At 37.6% G+C, this 19206-nt stretch overlaps 1 protein-coding gene across 10 annotated transcripts in view; it reads left to right on the top strand.

Moving 5' to 3' along the window:
* Positions 1-19206, top strand: part of ZNF423 (zinc finger protein 423) — a 324001-nt gene that overhangs the window by 280272 nt on the left and 24523 nt on the right. For all 10 annotated transcript variants that reach the window (XM_038368894.2, XM_038368895.2, XM_038368893.2 and 7 more), the window contains 2 exons: positions 10753-10884; positions 14486-14601. In XM_038368894.2, coding sequence (XP_038224822.1) covers positions 10753-10884; positions 14486-14601 — 248 coding nt within the window. The remainder of the gene's footprint in view (positions 1-10752; positions 10885-14485; positions 14602-19206) is intronic.

Raw genomic sequence — 19206 nt, forward strand, 5'->3', positions numbered from 1 at the left:
AGGCCTCTCTCTTTCTCTTTGTGCTCTAACACACTTACTGCTATTCAACAGGGGGGGAAAGAAAGAAACTCTTAAAAGTTGGCATGGTCCGTAGTTAGTCTCCTCGGGTCTCCATGCTCATGACCAATACCATGTGAGAAAGCAATGATTTAGCATATTCATAAGGACTCCTAAGTAGCTGAGTAGTTAAGGTTCTATGTACAATAAATTTTAAAATTAAATATACTATACACTATGGGATGGAGCGTAGTCTTGTAGTTAGAACTAGGGAATTGGAAATCAGGGCTTCTGGGTATTGTTCTTGGTTCTGCTACTGACTTGACATATGACCTTGGAAAAGTCATTTAACTTCTCTGTGCCTCTGTATAACAGGTTCATTACTGTTTTATCTGACTGTCCTTTTATTTTAGGCCCCACCCTATGAAGAGAGTAGCTGTGCTAGGGCCAGTGGATTACTGAGTGAAACATCATCACATATTTCTCCTCTCATAGTTCTTTTGTTTTTACTAGGGACCTATTGCACACCACATTATGCATCAGCAAACCAGGAACCCAGAAGAAACATTAAGTTCAAATACAATGATCATCAATAAGAAGTCAGCATTTGCCAATAGTCACCACACAGTAGTACCAGAGATACAGCAGCTATCCGCTGAAAAGGAAACAACTCTGGTAACTGTATGCTGTCTGTAGACAAAAGTTAACTTTTTAAATGGTGGATACTAGAGTAGTATTAGTTAAGAATTACCTTGCAAGATTGTCTTCCCTTAGTCATTTTCTTTTAACTTGTTTGTACGTTAACTCTTTTTTCCAAGACTAGAAGAGGGTCAAAATCTCATGAGATCAGCGTTTCATCTTCCTTTAATTGAACCAAAAGGAAGGCTGTCCTCAATACTCAATACTTTCTGCTGGAGCCCATATGTATCCTTTAGAACCTCCTACTCTGCAATACACCAGTTTGCGTAGGACTTTCTTTGGGGATTGGAAGGCTTGTCCAGAAACGTCAAATGAAAATGTTTTGCTTAAAAAATTAAAGAAATAAAATCAAACTGTTTATCTTGTTCGGTGAGAATGTACCACACTCAGCATTGTGTCTGACTGAACTACTCACACAACAAAATAAATACATGAAAAAGGCAACAAAATCAAAGCAAAAACTGAAGTACTTGGTTGAAAAGAGGATCCTGGGCAGGTTTTGCTGGGTTGCCAATCTGTTTAAGTTTAAAGCTGCTGTTCAAGATGCACACACGCAGCTGCATATGGAGAGGTCACAGAGCAAGTGTTTCATCACAGGCACTTCTAGGTCCTTGTGCTGGACAGATCATAAGTGTGTGTCAGATCGTAAGTGGGCCAACTTGTGGGGAATGAAGAACAAATCTAAAGGTGGGGTTTTTATGTGGAGCAACTGGCCACATTTTGTACTATGTAAATTTCACATTTCTTACTATGCATAATGGTTGTATGATGTTGAGAACTCTTTTAAGAAACCTGGTTTGTGGATTTTTTTTAAGGCTAAGTTAATAAAGGATACATTCTCCACCTGATGTGTGGCACACCAGTCAAGCAAATCTCATCAGCATTGGTGGAAGATACACTGCACATTGACTTGAGAATATGCCTTTAGTATGAAAATGTAGAAATCTGCATAATGCAGAGATGCTTAAGATATTTTTTGTCCTCAGACAAAATCTTTTTTCTGATTGTCTTGAAGAATAGAATGTTATTTGCTCCTTAGAACTCTTCACTTATGAACATCTGTTTTTTCATCTACTCAGACATATATGCACATGCCAGCTAAGTGAACGTTTAAGGTCCCATGTAGTCATTATCATCTGTCATGTAGAGGTGATTAGATAATTTTCATAATTTTTTTCAGTGAAGAATATGACAACTGTTTTGTGGATTTTTTGATTTTTTTGGTTTTACCAAAATTGCTATACCGCTTAAAGCCATAGTGTAGAGTCAGTTATATTGGTGTAAAAGTGACTGGGATTCATGTAGCTATTTCCCTTCCTGTATGGAATAGCTATACCATAAAGCACTTTTATACTGATCTGACTGTGCCCACACTTCAACTATGTATAATTAAAGCAGTACAAATTTCTAGTGCAAACAAGCCGTTAACATATGTGCTACAGTATACAGGCACAATATTGGTGTTTAAAGGTTAAATTAATTCAGTGGCTGGGAGAGCCCTCTATCCATCCAGTGGAGTAGTTTGTGTCACATTTCCTTTGTTTCTATGTGTGTGTGTCCCTACCCCCCACATTATAATGGTTCTTGTTTTCCCCCAACACATATTAATGGAAGTGGTATGATACATTCCTGTGATCTGTGTAGATGACAACAACTAGCTTGAAGCCTGTCTGTCACGTTAATTATATACTATTATAGACCATTAATCTGATGACTATTTACATGATAGATTTATAGTCTGTTGTGTCAAAGTGTACTTGGGAACTTTAATCTAAAGATCAGTGACACAAAAATTTAAAAATAATTTGTGTGTGATCCTGAGTATGCACTGTAAGCGTGCATCCGGGACATTGTCTGTTAGAAGGGGCTGAGTGCCACAGTGATTTAGCATTTTAGCCATTCATCTCTCTATACTTGGATTTGGTCAAAAGCAAAGATGAGTTTGGTGATTTCATCCTGGTCCGCATTGGATGTGACAATGTTAGGAGCAAATGAGGGAATTTTATCTGTTTTCCTTCATATTTTGCATTAGTCTCCAACTGAGTGCAGGTAGAGTTTAGGGTTTTGGTTTTAGTATCCCTTATAATCCTTGAATGGCTCCAGATGATTGCAATGGCCTACCAGCACCCTGTACATGATCACTTTATTTTATGTCACAAGACACTGGGTTTATGGAGCTAGGAGTTTGCTAAAATAGCACTGGGGGCATTGTGTTTCTTTGCATCAGTGGTGGAATACCCTGGTCCTGTTAACTGAAAGGTCATGGATTTCTCTTCATTTAGATTGGATTTAAAGACTTCCATATTTGACACAGCACAGTGGGATACTATTTGGTTCTGATAAGATTTTATAGGAGTTTGTTTTTATTTTTAATTTCTTTGGGGATATATATAACATCAAGATGAGTAGGTGCCATCTAGATAAAATTGATTTTTATGATTTGTCCATAACACACAATTGTATTTGATACTGTCCATCTTGGCTCAGTAGAACAGCAGGGTGCAGATTAGGAATGAGTGCAGTGATAGAAAAGAATAGTATGGAGAACCAACATGGAAAGACGGTAGACTATTTATTGACTGAGATGTATCAGTTGGCAGAATTATTCGGAGATACCAATACAGGAATTGTGTAGATATTGCAACTCATGAGCCTGATTCTCCACTGTATTACATCAGTTTTACAGTGATCTGACACCATTAAACTGGGGGAAATGCAGTGGTGAATTGGGCCCTTGACTAAAAAGACAGAGTTGTGCAGTATGAGGAAGCTTATGTAACAATTGTACTGTGTTTGACTTTGGCCAGTGTTGTTGGTTTATCAATTTCATACAAATTAAGTGTGTGTGTGTAGGACTTCATTTACCTCTCATTATACCTGATTTACACTGATGTAAGAAGAGACTCAGGCTCATAACTTCAGCCCAGAGGAAAAATTGATATAAACCATGCAGAAAAAAGAGGTTTTTAGAGAAAGGCTGACAGACATTAACTCTAGATACACTATAATGCATTGCAGCAATATAGTTTATCCTAAACTTTATGCAGTTGTGAGCATAATATTTAAATCTGAAATAAAGTTACATAGCAAGTAAATGGGGGGTGCACAACTTTGAACTTCCACATTAAGTTTTCAGTGTAATGTGAAAAGTAGGTTGATAAAGAGAGAGGCTTTTAAGACACATCTTATATGATTTTAACATTCTCTTCCTTGGTAAAGTATAGGCGCTAAACAGTGCTTGCCAGTGAAAAGTATCAATTCTTGAGTAACATTCAGAAGTCAATCTGCAGTTCCATTCAGTAGGAAATCCCACAGCAATTTACACAGTATCATTCTCAGCCCCCTGGGAACTGCTTCTTTTAATGGTCATTTTAATTTTGCAGTCTACTAACATGTACTTGTATACAGTGTATACCATGAACTTCCATGCTACCAAATAAATAATTTGGAATCTAATTCCTCCGCATATTTTGAGCTTGAGAGTTTCATGGGATAATGAAAAGAGTTTAAAGTGTGTTGTTGTATGTTTGAGCTACTTTAGTCTGAAAAAGAATAGCTTTTTAGGAGTAGAGATCCATGTAATTAGTACAACAAAGGCAGTTAGAAAGTTTATTACTAGAGATCAGTGGAATGCTCTCTCTTAGTGAAATTTGAAAAGAAGTTCTGAGATTTTTATCTCTTCATATCTTCACTGCTTTCCAAAATCAACTTCACCAGCAGGGCTCCAGCAGGAAGCTGGGTATATCCACAATTTGTTTTTGTCAAACCATTATAAAGAGCTATATTTCAATATACACAAAAAATAAGGAAGATATGATTAATTTTAATCAATAAACTTGGGTCAAAGCCAAATATATGCTTCAAAAGCAAATGCATTTTGTTGATTTTTCTTATGTACTATCTAGAAATATAAAACTCCTCATATTATCATTTTTCATTAAAGTAATGTTTTTAAGCACTGTGGACAGCTGTCATATCCCCTGAAAACTTATAATAGTAAAATTGTCATAGGAATGAAGCAGAATACAAGATTTTATTAACCAATCTTCAGCTCATAAAAGACATCAGTTTTGTGCCATTCTAGATCATAAAAATATATTTCAAAGCAGAATCATGTGCGAGATAAAGCACAAAAGAATATGAGTTGCAGATGCCACCCTAAAATATTAAACTCTGTAAGAGGTGTGTAGGTGTATATGTATCTACATAGTCAAGTCTGGAATTGCATGAGCTGGAAGTGATGGAAGAATTTGGCACTATATCAATATAACCAACAATAAAGATACCCGTGGTTGCATTTTGTTACAAGTATATAAGTGTAGATTGTCTACATAAGTTTATTGAATAGTGTAGAAACATTAAGGGCCTCATAACGTAGCAGAGTTGTCAAAGGGAGAGATCAGCTCTACCTGGATAAATAGTATAAATAGTTTTCTTTCTGATATGTGACCAAATTATTTTCCAGTTGATTTCCAGCTATGGCCCCAAGTGTCCCACAGATCAAAAAAAGATAAGGGTCAGTTACAAGGTTGAGCTCATTCTATGTTGCTATAGTAACTGACCTCAAGCAACCCTCAGAGGACTACACCCAGTTCCCCAGGTGATATTTCGCTGTCCATGCCATCAATCCCAAGCCTTTCAAAACCCAGACTACTTAATTGTCAGGGTACTGTTTTGAAGAGTGCCTTTGTCCCAGTGGTGCCAAGGTAAGGCTAGCCGAGCTCGTTTGTGTCTCCTGAAGACACTTGGGAGAAAAGACATGGGTCCCATCTCTCCAGAAGGATATTGGGAAGCATTCTCTGGGGGTTTAAAGAAGGGTGCAACTATATCCTCCTGGATTAATTAGGAAAATATAAATGAGAAATATAGCTCAGATATCTTGTACAGTAAGAAACTTTCTTAAGTAACAAATAGTGGTGAAGTAACATCAGCCTGCATGTCTAACATTGTAGTAACAATCTCATCTGAACATTTGTTGGTCCGCTGTTTCCTGCTTGTGACCCTGTTTTGCTTATAGTCTACATGCTGCTTTACTCAGAGCTTGGTTCTACATTCATCTTTGTGGCAGTTAATGACAAATCAATAGTAAAACAGTGCCATCCGCCTAGAATGAAATTGTTCGTTTCTTCACACTGCTTCTATATTCTTTGGTTGCTAATGGGCTTTCTTTATAATCAGATCTTGTTTCATTTATTTGTTTTCCTAGTCTGTTTGTAGACATCGACTAAATAACATCATGGTGTAAACTGCTTGGATTGTTTGTTTGTTTTAAATAGTGTTTTACTTGGAAATGAATTGCATAGACAACAGTTTCTTCCATTTCTCAGGTTATTGCCATGTGTTTATTCTAATATCTATTTATTTTTACTATTACTAGAGCACCTCTTACAGGGCCCCATTTAATTTTACCAGATTTATGACATAGTACATTAATGTTTGGTTACGCTGCATTTCACTATATCAAGATTCATTAGACGTATAGGTAACTCCAGGATGTGTGCACCTCACTGTAGCCTCCCCTTAACCGTAATTTGCTGCAATGAAGCAGAAATAATAGTATTTTTTGGAAGAGTTGCAGTGTGGGATTTACATGCTGCTATCAAGAATGAGTGTCAGATTGTCTTAAATTTCTTCACCACATGGTCTGGGACTATTTTATTTTCTTCTGTAAGGGAGAATTTTGTTTTATTAAATCAAGTTGCAGAAAGAAGTTTTAACTAACAGGAAAGACAGTGCCTCTTTATTGTTCAAATCTCTCATTTGTTATTGGTTTGATAACATGTCATTGCATGACAGTGTTAATGCACTGTTTTATATTGCCATTAATATAGTTATAATTAGAAATGCAGCTGATACAGAACATGGGTTTAATACAGCATTATTAATTATACTGCATCCTCGCCAGGAGGCTGCTATTGTCAATTCTCTTAGTAGCTTAGAGACTCGTTGTACTATGTATTAGATGCACAGTACTGCAACAGAAATAGCTTTATGGAGAAGCATATTCCCACTATAAAATGGGCAGAATGACAATGTAAGTGCTATTAAGCGTCCTATCAGCATATTTAGAACTATCACGTAAATATGTTTGAACTTAAGAACAATAAACTGCGTGCTTCACCACTGCAGTTCAGCTGGGTCTGGGCGACCCACTAATCCTCACTAACAGACAGTAAATTATGTACCTAAAATTATCGAAATGCCTGCCTTTGACATCAGTGGGCACCACCCAGGTTTCACCTTCAGGATTCAGATAATCAGCTCTCATTCCTACTGGCTTCCCTCAAGACCAGTATGGAAATAAGTATGTGTCTGCCAGGGATCAAATGCTTTTGGAGACAAAAGTAGGTACTGAGAACATTACAGGATACTATCATCTCCCCATGATACTTTTACACAAAGCACTCTGTTCCTCTTTTGGCCTGACATAGTTTCAGCCTGACAGAATCCAGCAGGCCTGCTTGTTTTAAACAAGAGCACATCCGATTATTTTTTTGAGAAATGAAGTGTAAAATTAATGCTTATTATTCTGAGCTTGGTGGGGGGAGGGAAAGAAACCTTAGAATCTTGTTTACAATGTATTGCTTGTTTGGTGTTAAAATCAATGGATCCACACACAGATACACTTAAGGAGAAATGGGAGAAGCGCTAGCAAAGCAAGCAGCAAAAATCTGCATTTTATTTTACAAATGAGAAGAGCTGTATAATTCACTTGAGTTATGTGGGACTCTCTTTTGGATGCCTGTCATGTTAAAAAAAAAATGGAATAAAAACGAGGGAAATGATGGCATGTTTTCTTTTACTAAAGCCCACCAGCACATGCTTGAATGGCGTGCTGGCTGTCAGATGCTGCATTGTCACCATGAAGCTGTCTCACATGTGCCTATGTGATCTTATATAATTCAGGAAAGTTATTCTCCAAAGATACACCTGTATCTCTATGCATACTCTGTGTTTCTATGTAAAATTCTATTAAAATGCCACTGAGAAGCGAGTGATTGTAACAGTATTTCTCTCTGTATCTTTGGGCATTTTCATAGTTTGGATACACATGCATGAATAGAGAAATGTTTGTCATGCTAACCGGGGTACTTTCCTTCCCCCCTCATCCCCCTTTTTTCTTCCTGGATGGTTTTATAGACACAAGAAATACATAATGGACTCCTGTGGGAGTGGAATAAAAACCCCACCAGTGAGGAGAAGGCCTTATAATTCAGAAGTGGATTTGCAAATCAAAAGTCTTGCCTCGAGTGGGATCAATTTCCAGATCTGCAGGAACCTATTATGTTTTATTATTTTTCATTCCAGGTTTAGTTTGTTGTAGATTTAACTATGTAAAATACTGCAGGGATCAGCCAAGAAAATATGCAATCAGTGATACCTAATTAAACATGTGAAGACCCAGAGAATATAATTTCAGTCTCATATTGAATATTACATATATTTCACATTTTTAATTTTTCTGAAATTATAGGTATTTAGCCACAAAGGAAACATTTTTCCTAATGAGTGCTCACTCAGGACCATATGCTGTATATGATTTACAAGTGAATGGGTTTCTGAATAATACAGTATATGGAAGTTAGCAAATGAATGTCAAATATGATTTCTCTGATTTACTATTTGAAGGAATTCTTTCTATTACCATAGTATCAGCTTTGTACTTTACATGTTTATTATACTGCATTGTCATTGTTCACAGCTATTTGGTTAAGGGTTCTACAGCATCTCCATCACAAAGCCATCTCCCTGCCTTTTTTTCCCCATGGGGTTTATTACTAAACTATGCAAATTTGCACAGGATTGAAACTGGGCACACAAGAGTCTCTTCTAGGAAGCCAGGTTGGATAATACAGGAGATTGGGGGAAAGGAATTTTTTAAAATATTCATGCTTAAATACTAAATATCTGCCCATCTTTGGTGGCTGTCCAGATCAGAAATTTCAAAAATTTCAAAATAGAATCCTTGTGTTCTGACAAATATTCCACCGCTCAGTTTTGGCCATCTAGAGAATTTCTAGAGTAGTCAGAATGCAGAGTAGAAATACTTGGTGTCTGTACTCACACCAGTGTTTTTTCTCTTCTCCTTTCTGTCTCCCTTTTCTATTTTTACTTCCTTCCCATCCCCTCTGTCTGTCTTCCCCCCCTTCCCTCAATCTCCCTCTTCTTTCTCCATGAAACATTACAAAGAAAAAGGATAGCATTTCCCCCTCCAGTCTAAACTGGCTGTGCACACTTTGGGGGCTTTATTGCGTATTCTGCAGTCATTTTATGACTAGAGGACCACAGTGCAGATAAGGGTAGAGAAACGTGCCCTACATGTTAGAGGTGCCTGGCATCCCCTCTGTGGGAGGAGCTATCCATTCATGCTTCACTGATGCTGCCTCTTCTCCTCAAGCATTTCTTGTCATCAGCATTCTGCTCTCTGCTCTGTATGTGTTATAGGCAGTATGGGGAACAGAGCACCAATTATAAGTGCTTCGGGAGCTTACCTGTTTTTGGAGCAGCGTGGACAGCTCCTAACAGTGGCCCAGGCATAGCTCACTACTGCACAAGTCACCACTTACAGATTTTTTTTAATATCCTCTTGGTGACGTTAGGGCCCTTTAAGACACATGTACTCTGGGAATTCTCTCCAGCTGCATGCCACCAACCCTCCCCTGCTGGCCCTGTTTTAAACAAAAAGCCAGGTTCTAATATGTAGGCTATGTGTGTGTCTGAGCTATTACAAGTGCATAATGGCTGCTCCATTTGCTTTCACTATTACCATATTACTGTTATTTAACTTGCTACTTTGTAAGGGCTTTGAGATTCCTTAAGTTTCAAAGGCCTTATGGAAAACAATAATTTTCCTCTGTTCAGCCATTTTAAGGTTATAAAAAGGTAATATAAAAGCAATTATAAACAGAGATTTTCTATGCTCTTTCTCATATTATTTGAGGATGCAAGTACATTTAGCAGGAGGTTATTTCATAGTACTATAATCACTTCTTGCTATTCTGGAACTAAAAATGTAAATTAGATGAGATTTTGAGATGAAGACATAAAGTAGTGCATATCTCATAGGCCAGAACTTGATTTTTTAAAATATATTTTCATGAGAAGACAAATTTTTGGCTGATATTTACAAAAAACACTTGTAAATACTGTGGGCATATTTACTGGCATGCACAAAACAGGTATTGTGTACACAACCTGATCTTCTCCCTCCCCCCCAATACAGATTATTTCATTTGTATTTCTGGGAATCTTTTGAAATGTTGTTCCAATATTTCACAATATGTCCTAACTGCACAAAATACCAAAAATGACAAATTAATGTATTAGGTTAATATGCTGGTAAAATAATAATAATAGTAAATGTTTATTAATAAACCAAAATTTAAGGGGATTTTTAAATAGGTTCTTTGTATTCAGAACATCTCCATGAAAGATCTGTTCAAAACAAATATATATGAAAGGGAAATTCAATTTAAAAGTGCCATTTAAATACCATCAGTGGTCTCATTTCAACCCAAAAAAGGCATTACATATAAAATGAAGGCTGAGTTAGACCTGCATTCCTGCTATTCCCTGATAGTTTCCTCTTCTCCTCCTCCTCTATACTTGCAATGTAATCTGAGGTGAAGATGGGATTTCATTCTGTTTGTAGTGGTGGTGGTTGAATTCCCACTGTTCAGTTTGTTTTAAATGCTTTTTGAGTGTTTAATAATAGATATCCAGAGCAACAATGTTCTGCCTTTGTGGTAAGATGCAAGGTGCAAAGGTACAATATTGTCACAAGCCTGTAAACAGGAGTATATGTTACTGGTGGTTTGATCACAGCATTACTTTCATCACAGCTGAAAATAAATGCCCCTAAATTTGACTTGCGGCTGTACACCTGAATACATTGTACAAGTGACTGTGTGTGCTTTTGTAATAGGGACACAGAAATTGTTATGTCTTTGGGTCCTTGAAGCTGTGCAATCCAGCTTTACCATTTCTAGCAGACTGCTGCATTTCAGACACTAATCTGCTCTGTCACTAACAAGTTGTATCATTTGAACCTTGCAGAGGAAGGCATCAATCATGAGTGCAAGCTGTGTAACCAGATGTTTGACTCTCCAGCAAAGCTTCTGTGTCACCTGATTGAGCACAGCTTTGAGGGGATGGGAGGCACATTCAAATGCCCTGTTTGTTTCACAGGTAAGACAGTAAGACCTAGACAAGCCTCAGTGTGCATGGCTTGATCCAGAAATGACACACAGGGGATTTTTAAAATACAGTATTCCATTCCTTGGGAAAAAATGTTCTGCTTGGAAACGTTTAAAATACCATCAGTCTAAAACTGAAGAACAGCAGCGTGATTTTTTGACACCCTGCATCAGTTCCCAAACTCAAGAAGCTAATTACAGCCCTTTTGAAATTACATTTGTTGGGTAGAAAATGTGATACATTTCTAAACACAGTTCTTGTGAGATAAGAACCTACTCCTGTGCACCCCTCACTCATGTGAGTGCTTTTTACATACCCCAGTAGCCTGTAGTCAGTTCTCAGTGGAAGTACTCATGTGAGCTGGTAAGATCAAACCCTAAAACTGTATAGTTTTGTCACAAGCCTGTAAACAGGAGTATATGTTACTGGCGGTTTAATTGCTGCATTCAATTTTTCATTGTAAGACCAGAATCTGCCCTCAGATACATATGGCCAGGTCCTGTTTTTTCTATGTAGAGCACATATCTAAAATCTTGCTGTTTATCCATCTTTTGTAGTTAACTTTAAGCTGTCTTGCAAAGCAAATTTGGATGATCTTGGTTAAAGCAACTGTAGGATCTGTTGAATGCTCTATACGCTTTTTTTAAAATTGCAATGAACGTCTTGTATTTGAAAAATGTTAAAGTAATGCTAGATGTGTACATGACATCTGTCTTTCATTTCCTACGTGTGTGACTATGAGCTAAGTGAAAAATAAAAGGTTGAATCATGAGGGGCACTCCGGCACCCGCAGTCCACCTTAACTTCAGTGGAAGTCGCAGGTGCTCATGACCTCTCAGAATTTGATCTACAGTTTGAGAGACTGCAGTTTGTAGTTTTGGACTTAATTCGTCCTTTTCTGGCTATGTTTACACTGCAAGCTCAGCTTGTGTACACGTACTCTGGAGCCATGGGAGCTAAGCCATGCCCACTATGTACCCACTTGTTTCAGGCAGGTCTGTACTCTGCATGGCTAAGTCTTGTCTCCGTAGCCCATGCTACCGCAGCTACACTGCTGTTCATACCTGTGCTAGCTCAGTGAGGCTAACACAAGTATATGTACATAGATTCATAGATACTAAGGTCAGAAGGGACCATTCTGATCATCTAGTCCGACCTCCTGCACAGCGCAGGCCACAGAATCTCACCCACCCACTCCTATGAAAAACCTCACCTATGTCTGAGCTATTGAAGTCCTCAAATCATGGTTTAAAGACTTCAAGGAGCAGAGAAGCCTCCCTCAAGTGACCTGTGCCCCATGCTACAGAGGAAGGTGAAAAACCTCCAGGGCCTCTCCAATCTGCCCTGGAGGAAAATTCCTTCCCGACCCCAAATATGGCGATTAGCTAAACCCTGAGCATATGGGCAAGATTCACCAGCCAGATACTACAGAAAATTCTTTCCTGGGTAACTCAGATCCCATCCATCTAATATCCCATCTCAGGGGATTAGTCCTATTTACACTGAATATTTAAAGATCAATTACTTTCCAAAATCACATTATCCCATCATACCATCTCCTCCATAAACTTATCGAGTAGAATCTTAAAACCAGATAGATCTTTTGCCCCCACTGCTTCCCTTGGAAGGCTATTCCAAAACTTCACTCTTCTGATGGTTAGAAATCTTCGTCTAATTTCAAGTCTAAACTTCCTGGTGGCCACTTTATACCCATTTGTTCTTGTGTCCACATTGGTGCTGAGCTGAAATAATTCCTCTCCCTCTCCTGTATTTATCCCTCTGATATATTTATAGAGAGCAATCATATCTCCCCTCAACCTTCTTTTAGTTAGGCTAAACAAGCCAAGCTCCTTAAGTCTCCTTTCATAAGACAAGTTTTCCATTCCTCGGATCATCCTAGTAGCCCTTCTCTGTACCTGCTCCAGTTTGAATTCATCCTTTATTAACATGGGAGACCAGAACTGCACACAGTATTCTAGGTGAGGTCTCATCAGTGCCTTGTATAATGGTACTAAAACCTCCTTATCCCTACTGGAAATGCCTCTCCTGATGTATCCCAAAACTGCATTAGCTTTTTTCACAGCCATATCACATTGGCAGCTCATAGTCATCCTATGATCAACCAATACTCCAAGGTCCTTCTCCTCTTCCGTTACTTCTAATTGATGTGTCCCCAACTTATAACTAAAATTCTTGTTATTAATCCCTAAATGCATAACCTTACACTTCTCACTATTAAATTTCATCCTATTACTATTACTCCAGTTTACAAGGTCATCCAGATCCTCCTGTATAATATCGCGATCCTTCTCTGTATTGGCAATTCCTCCCAGCTTTGTATCATCTGCAAACTTTATTAGCACACTCCCACATTTTGTGCCAAGGTCAGTAATAAAAAGATTAAATAAGATTGGTCCCAAAACCGATCCCTAAGGAACTCCACTGGTAACCTCCCTCCAGCCTGACAGTTCACCTTTCAGTAGGACCCGTTGCAGTCTCCCCTTTAACCAATTCCTTATCCACCTTTTGATGTTCAAATTGATCCCCATCTTCTCCATTTAACTAATAATTCCCCATGTGGCACGGTATCAAATGCCTTACTGAAAACTAGGTAAATTAGATCCACTGCATTTCCTTTATCTAAAAAATCTGTTACTTTTTCAAAAAAGGAGATTAGGTTGGTTTGGCACGATCTACCTTTTGTAAAGCCATGTTGTATTTTGTCCCATTTACCATTAACTTCAATGTCCTTAACTACATGAGCAGGGCAGTCATACCCCTTACCTAGTAGTGTAGATCTAGCCTCTGAGACATGCTATGAAATAAATCCTTAATAGTATTTCTTTAAATTCAGTTAGCAAGAAGCTATTTTTGCATATTGCATAGGTCTAGAACCCATAAACATTGATCTAAAATGAGATGTGAAGTAGGCTGAGAAATAAACCTTAACCAAATAAATCATAAACTCAGCGTGCTTAATTTCCAAACTCTACTAGACAAAATCAGAATTACTTTCAATTCAAAATTATAAAAATGCTTAGGTGTAACAGTATTTATGGTATTAAATCTTATCTCTTCTATTCTATATGGACAAAATAGTTATACAGGTTGTCTTTGCAACAGACTACATCTGCAGGTTCACACTTGCTTTGTAGTCTGCCAGAAATGTTGCACTGGTAACACATCTTCTGGATTAACCCCCTAGGTCTCTACTGATCCAATTCTCCTGCATTAAATCTCATGCACTTATGATTGGCTCACAGCTCCCTGCAAAAGAGGTGACACCCTTTTTTCAGTTATACAATTGGGTTCATCCAATTATGAATGGAGAGCAGTGACTTTATGGTGGAATGTCAAAAATCTATGTGATATTTAGAGTCTATTATAACTAAGCTAAACATCATTCTTTAAAACTTAAATTATTAATATTGTCCACTCTCTTGCAGGATAATTGTACTGAAACAGATATTGATGATTTATTGATAAATATCATTGGACCTTTTAGGATTACAGCCATAATAAATGTGCAGCAAATATGGGGAAGAAGTTACCTAAAGCAAACTTAACCTCTGATTACACTGTATTATTTCAGTTTTTGTACAGGCAAACAAACTGCAGCAGCATATCTTTGCAGTCCATGGGCAGGAAGATAAAATTTATGACTGTTCCCAGTGCCCACAGAAGTTCTTCTTTCAGACAGAACTTCAGGTATGTTTTTGAAATGAGTAAATGCAAACTGACAGCAATTATTTTGTTTGTATGTAATAACCCTCTCATCACTGCTCAGCTTTTAGACTATTTCTTTAACCAATGCATAACTATGGTTTTCCCTCCCTCTTTGCAACAGCAGCAAACTCTCCTATTCTCTCTTTCTCTTTCTCCCCGTGGGTGCTATCAGGAGAAAGGGATCTCTGAGCCTGGCTGGCATAAAATAAGACAAGACAGATATCATGATTCTTTGAGTATTTCTCTTGATAGTAGCATTGCTACATACTGACATGTCTACATGAAGCACTATGTAAATAATTTCTTTTTCTCTATTAATAATGTAGGGAATGATTAACACACAAAGACTAAACTAACGTTATGACAGTCCTCCTTCCCCAGTGTTAAGTAAAAAGTAAAGGAATCATACCTATGTAGGTACAAGAGCAAAATGAACATGCCACTTGAACATGGAATTCTAATCAGACCAGCCACAGCCGCAAAGGCATAGTAGTATGTAGCAGATTGTTAAAACTAGGCACTACAGTCCAATTTCACTGCTGGCATAAGTGGATGCAGCTCCATTGATTTCAGCCTTCCCAAGCTACAAGTCCCAAAGTGCGCGTGTGAGGGGTCCCCCGTTCCTGTCTCCACACATGCAGACAGAAGTATGCATTGCATTTTTTCAAAAGACTGCGCGGATCCAGATTCCCCTTGCCCTCCTGGAGGCAGTAGGTCTGCCTCAGGCACAAGCTCACTCAGGGCAACTGCTGGAGGAGTTCTAAGGAGCAGTGTTGGGAATCATAGAATTATAAGGCTGGAAGAGGCCTCGAGAGGTCATCAAGTCCAGCCCCCTGCTCTGAGGCAGGGCCAAGTAAATCTAGACCATCCCTGACGGGTGTTTGTCGAACCTGTTCTTAAAAACCTTCAGTGATGGGGATTCCACAGCCTCCCTTGGAGGCCTATTCCAGAGCTTAGCAACCCTGAGAGTTAGAAAGTTTTTCCAAATATCTAACCTAATTCTCCCTTGCTGCAGATTAAGCCCAATACTTCTTGTCCTACTTTCAGTGAACACAGAGAACAATTGATCACAGTTCTCCTTATAACAGCCCTTAGCATATTTGAAGACTGTTATCACATCCCCCCTCAGTCTTCTTTTCTCAAGACTAAATATGCCCAGTTTTTAAAATCTTTCCTCATAGGTCAGGTTAGTGTTGAATCAATTATGCTTAAAATTAAGTTTTGACCTTCAGTGTTAAACCCGTTGAAATGCAGAGAACCTGCCATAGTGCTGTAACTTTTTGTTAATCTAGCAGCAGAGAAAAGCCCTGCATATCTAATTATCACATAGGAGAATTGACTACCAGAGCTTTAACTTTTAAATAGATACACAGAGGTTCTCAGTCTGGGTTTTCCTTATCATACGTATTTTACCTGTTTAGAATTTCTGCCAAAATATTGCTACTGTCCCCTGGTAAATGTAATCTTTCTATAGAATGATACTGTATTCCTCATTTAAATCTATTAGCTTTATAAACCATGATTTACTTAAACTTTGGAGGGTTTTTATTTATCTTGCTGAATTCCCAAGTTGCTGCCTCTTGTGTCGTGCTGTCATGCAGTGGAAGGATGGTTGATCTTTTCACTTTGTTGATTTTATATTTTTTCTCCCAGAGGAATCTCTTCTTTCCCTTGTTCTAGCAACCTCATTTGCATAAGTGTACAAAAGTTTTAACTCTACCTTGTTAATATTTTAATAAATAATTTTGTTTTTGTGATTTCTCACTGTGTAGGTTTTAGAAGATAATATTGGCTCACAAAGTGAGCTTGGATTTTTCCTCCCCTTTTTCATTTAAAGTGGTCTTTGGTCAAAATGCCAGCACAATTAAAATGGGTGCAGTGGCTTCCTAGGTCACTGCATTAACCTTTTAAATCAGATGGTCAGATACAGAGAACCTTGTTAAATTATAGTCTTAATGACCAACTGCTTTTTGCAATTAACCATTTTAATTACATAGTGTTCGTATTCTGAAGTGTTGTGCATAGCAAAATCTATGCAAATAGCAGCTTTCATCAGATAAATTTGAATCATAATTGTAATTTTCAGTGTTTACACAGAATATCTGTGCATTTAAAATTCCTGTGTTCATAATAATTATACAAGTCATTTTAAATGGTGTTGTCTGAATGAAAATTCAATGTTTAACTGCACAGTTTTACGCATGAATTTAGTGGTGACTCAGAATAGGGTGTTTACTTGAAGTAGGGGGTTTTATTGATTGAAATAACTGAGCCAAGCAAGGCACAGAGTATGTGAATACATTAGCTATGAAGACTTTTGAACTAGCAACCTTACTTAGCATGATTAACTTATCAGTTGCTTATTTGTAGGTTGCCTGTTTTAAATTCCTTGGCTGTTTATTACATTTTTCTCTGCTAGTTGAGAAATGAAGATTTAGTATTACTTAGTGAGCCAGTTGTTTGGCTGCTAATAACAGTTTAACGTGCATAGACCTTTTAGTCTCTTAGCACTGCAGTTTCTCCTGTATGTTAAAGTCTCCGTCCCTCAAACAGTTATGCTTGACAAATCTGACTTTTCAATTCTAATCTTGCTTTCCAATTGGTGTAAATTAGGATATTCATTTTAAGTCAGAATCAGATCCGTTCTATTTTATTTTACTTTCTTGTATTTTTTGTGAAACCACTGACATATGTAAAAAATCTTAATCTTACATTACAAGGAAAAACTTTCCATTGAGCCCCTTTGATTACAGAGGGCAGGAAAAAGGGAGGAGAGTGGGGAAAAGGGTATATATTGGGAGAAAAAACTACCATAATTAATTTTGCAACTGTAATGGCATGCCATAAGTTAGCCCTGCTGCTGTGTGACTATTTTTAAGCAGATTCCTTAGGTATAGTATGACATAAAGGGGCATATATGGACCATGTTAGAAAGGAGATTGTCATTTCAAATTCACATTTCAATAGTTTGGAAAAAAATTCAAGTTGCTGCATTAATAGCATTTTTCAAAGCACCCTTTTCATTTCTGAATTAATGGTTGTATTTTAATACATGAGCTTTGAAGATGCAGGGAGTCAGGTGGAGCCACAAAGACAAGATCCTGTTCTCAGTTACACTGATGTAATTCCAGAGTAACTTCATAGACACCCATATAACAAAGAATAGAATTTGCTCCTGCTTGTTTAATATTGCAGCACTTCCACCATAAACAGGAAAACATTGTAAGGATAAATACATTATGATTTATAGTTTGTAAAGACATCCCACATAAGAGAGAATAGATACAAAACAATGGAACATGCCATTCTAGGTGGAAAATAATGATGAAAGAAAATAGCAGATATATGGTTGTACTGAGCATTTAGCAGCAAATAGTGCAATATTATACATTCTGAACTCTCAGGATGATAGCTAGTCGAGCTTTGACATCTATGAATGTGATGAAAGTCTTATGCTGTGTAAATATTTTTTCCATTTAATGACACTTAATAGAAGTAAATTTACGCGTAACCTATAATACTTTGGTTCTGTAGTACTTCATTCTGCCTTTTGAAATTTATTTAATGAAACAAGTGTAGACTTATCTCAGGAGTTAAATGAAAATTGAATTTAGCCTTATTCATACTACAGAGAGATGAAAGAAGCCTTTGTGAAACAGAGGATGATCTCTAGGACCTATATTACAAACTAATCATTAGCTGCTGAGTGTGCCTTTAATGTACTGCCCTGCCAAAGCTGAAATAGTGTACAGCATAGCCATACTTTGGAAACGAACTAGTGAAAGTACTTTGCCCCCTGAAATGGTAGTCTTTAGACTTGTACTGAATAGGAAACCCTGTCAAGTTAGAAGACAGACTGAAATCATGACAAATATTGGGTGTTGATAGTTAAACTTGTGTTGTTAAGCTGAGTTGCGAAATCTAAATTCTTAATTGCTTGCATTAAGAATTGCATTAAGCAAATTGTGAATGAATAGTGATTTTTAGAGGAAACTCAAGGAGGGTTTTCATCTGTACTCTTTGCCCTACTGTTTTTCCAAGGAGCCATGGCATAACCAATAAAATATTTGTATTTAAAGGATTAATTCCAGCTGTTTGCTTGTGTGCTGCTAATCATACCGTTTCCCTCTAAATGATTACAATTGATGAAAACTAAAGCAAGGGATATAATAAACAACACACAAATAATCCAGGTACTGCGCTAACAAGGTATCTGCCAGTTCCTTCCTAGTGCAGGTATTCTAGTGCCTGCTAGGAAAGAGAAGCTTTCCTTTCTGTTCAGATTTGAAGATAAGTCAAACCACTGAATTAAGGGAGCCTCACTGGAAGATTTTTCTGTAATTTTAAGTGCCAAGTTCCTTTAAATGTCAACACATTAAAGGAAAGAGGATGCCATGGCCCATTGGCTAGCATCATCATTTGTTTTTTCCTTTTCAGTATATATCAAAAGCTGCAGGTTTAAGCCATAAACTGGCAAAAATTGCTACACACAAGCTGCACTCATTACAATAGTAACGATGATTTGTCACTAATGTTCTCTAAGGGCTTGATCCAGTGCCCATCAAAGTCAGTGGGAGCCTTTCCATC

The sequence above is a fragment of the Dermochelys coriacea genome, chromosome 12 (assembly GCF_009764565.3).
Source record: "Dermochelys coriacea isolate rDerCor1 chromosome 12, rDerCor1.pri.v4, whole genome shotgun sequence".
NCBI lineage: Eukaryota > Metazoa > Chordata > Testudines > Dermochelyidae > Dermochelys > Dermochelys coriacea.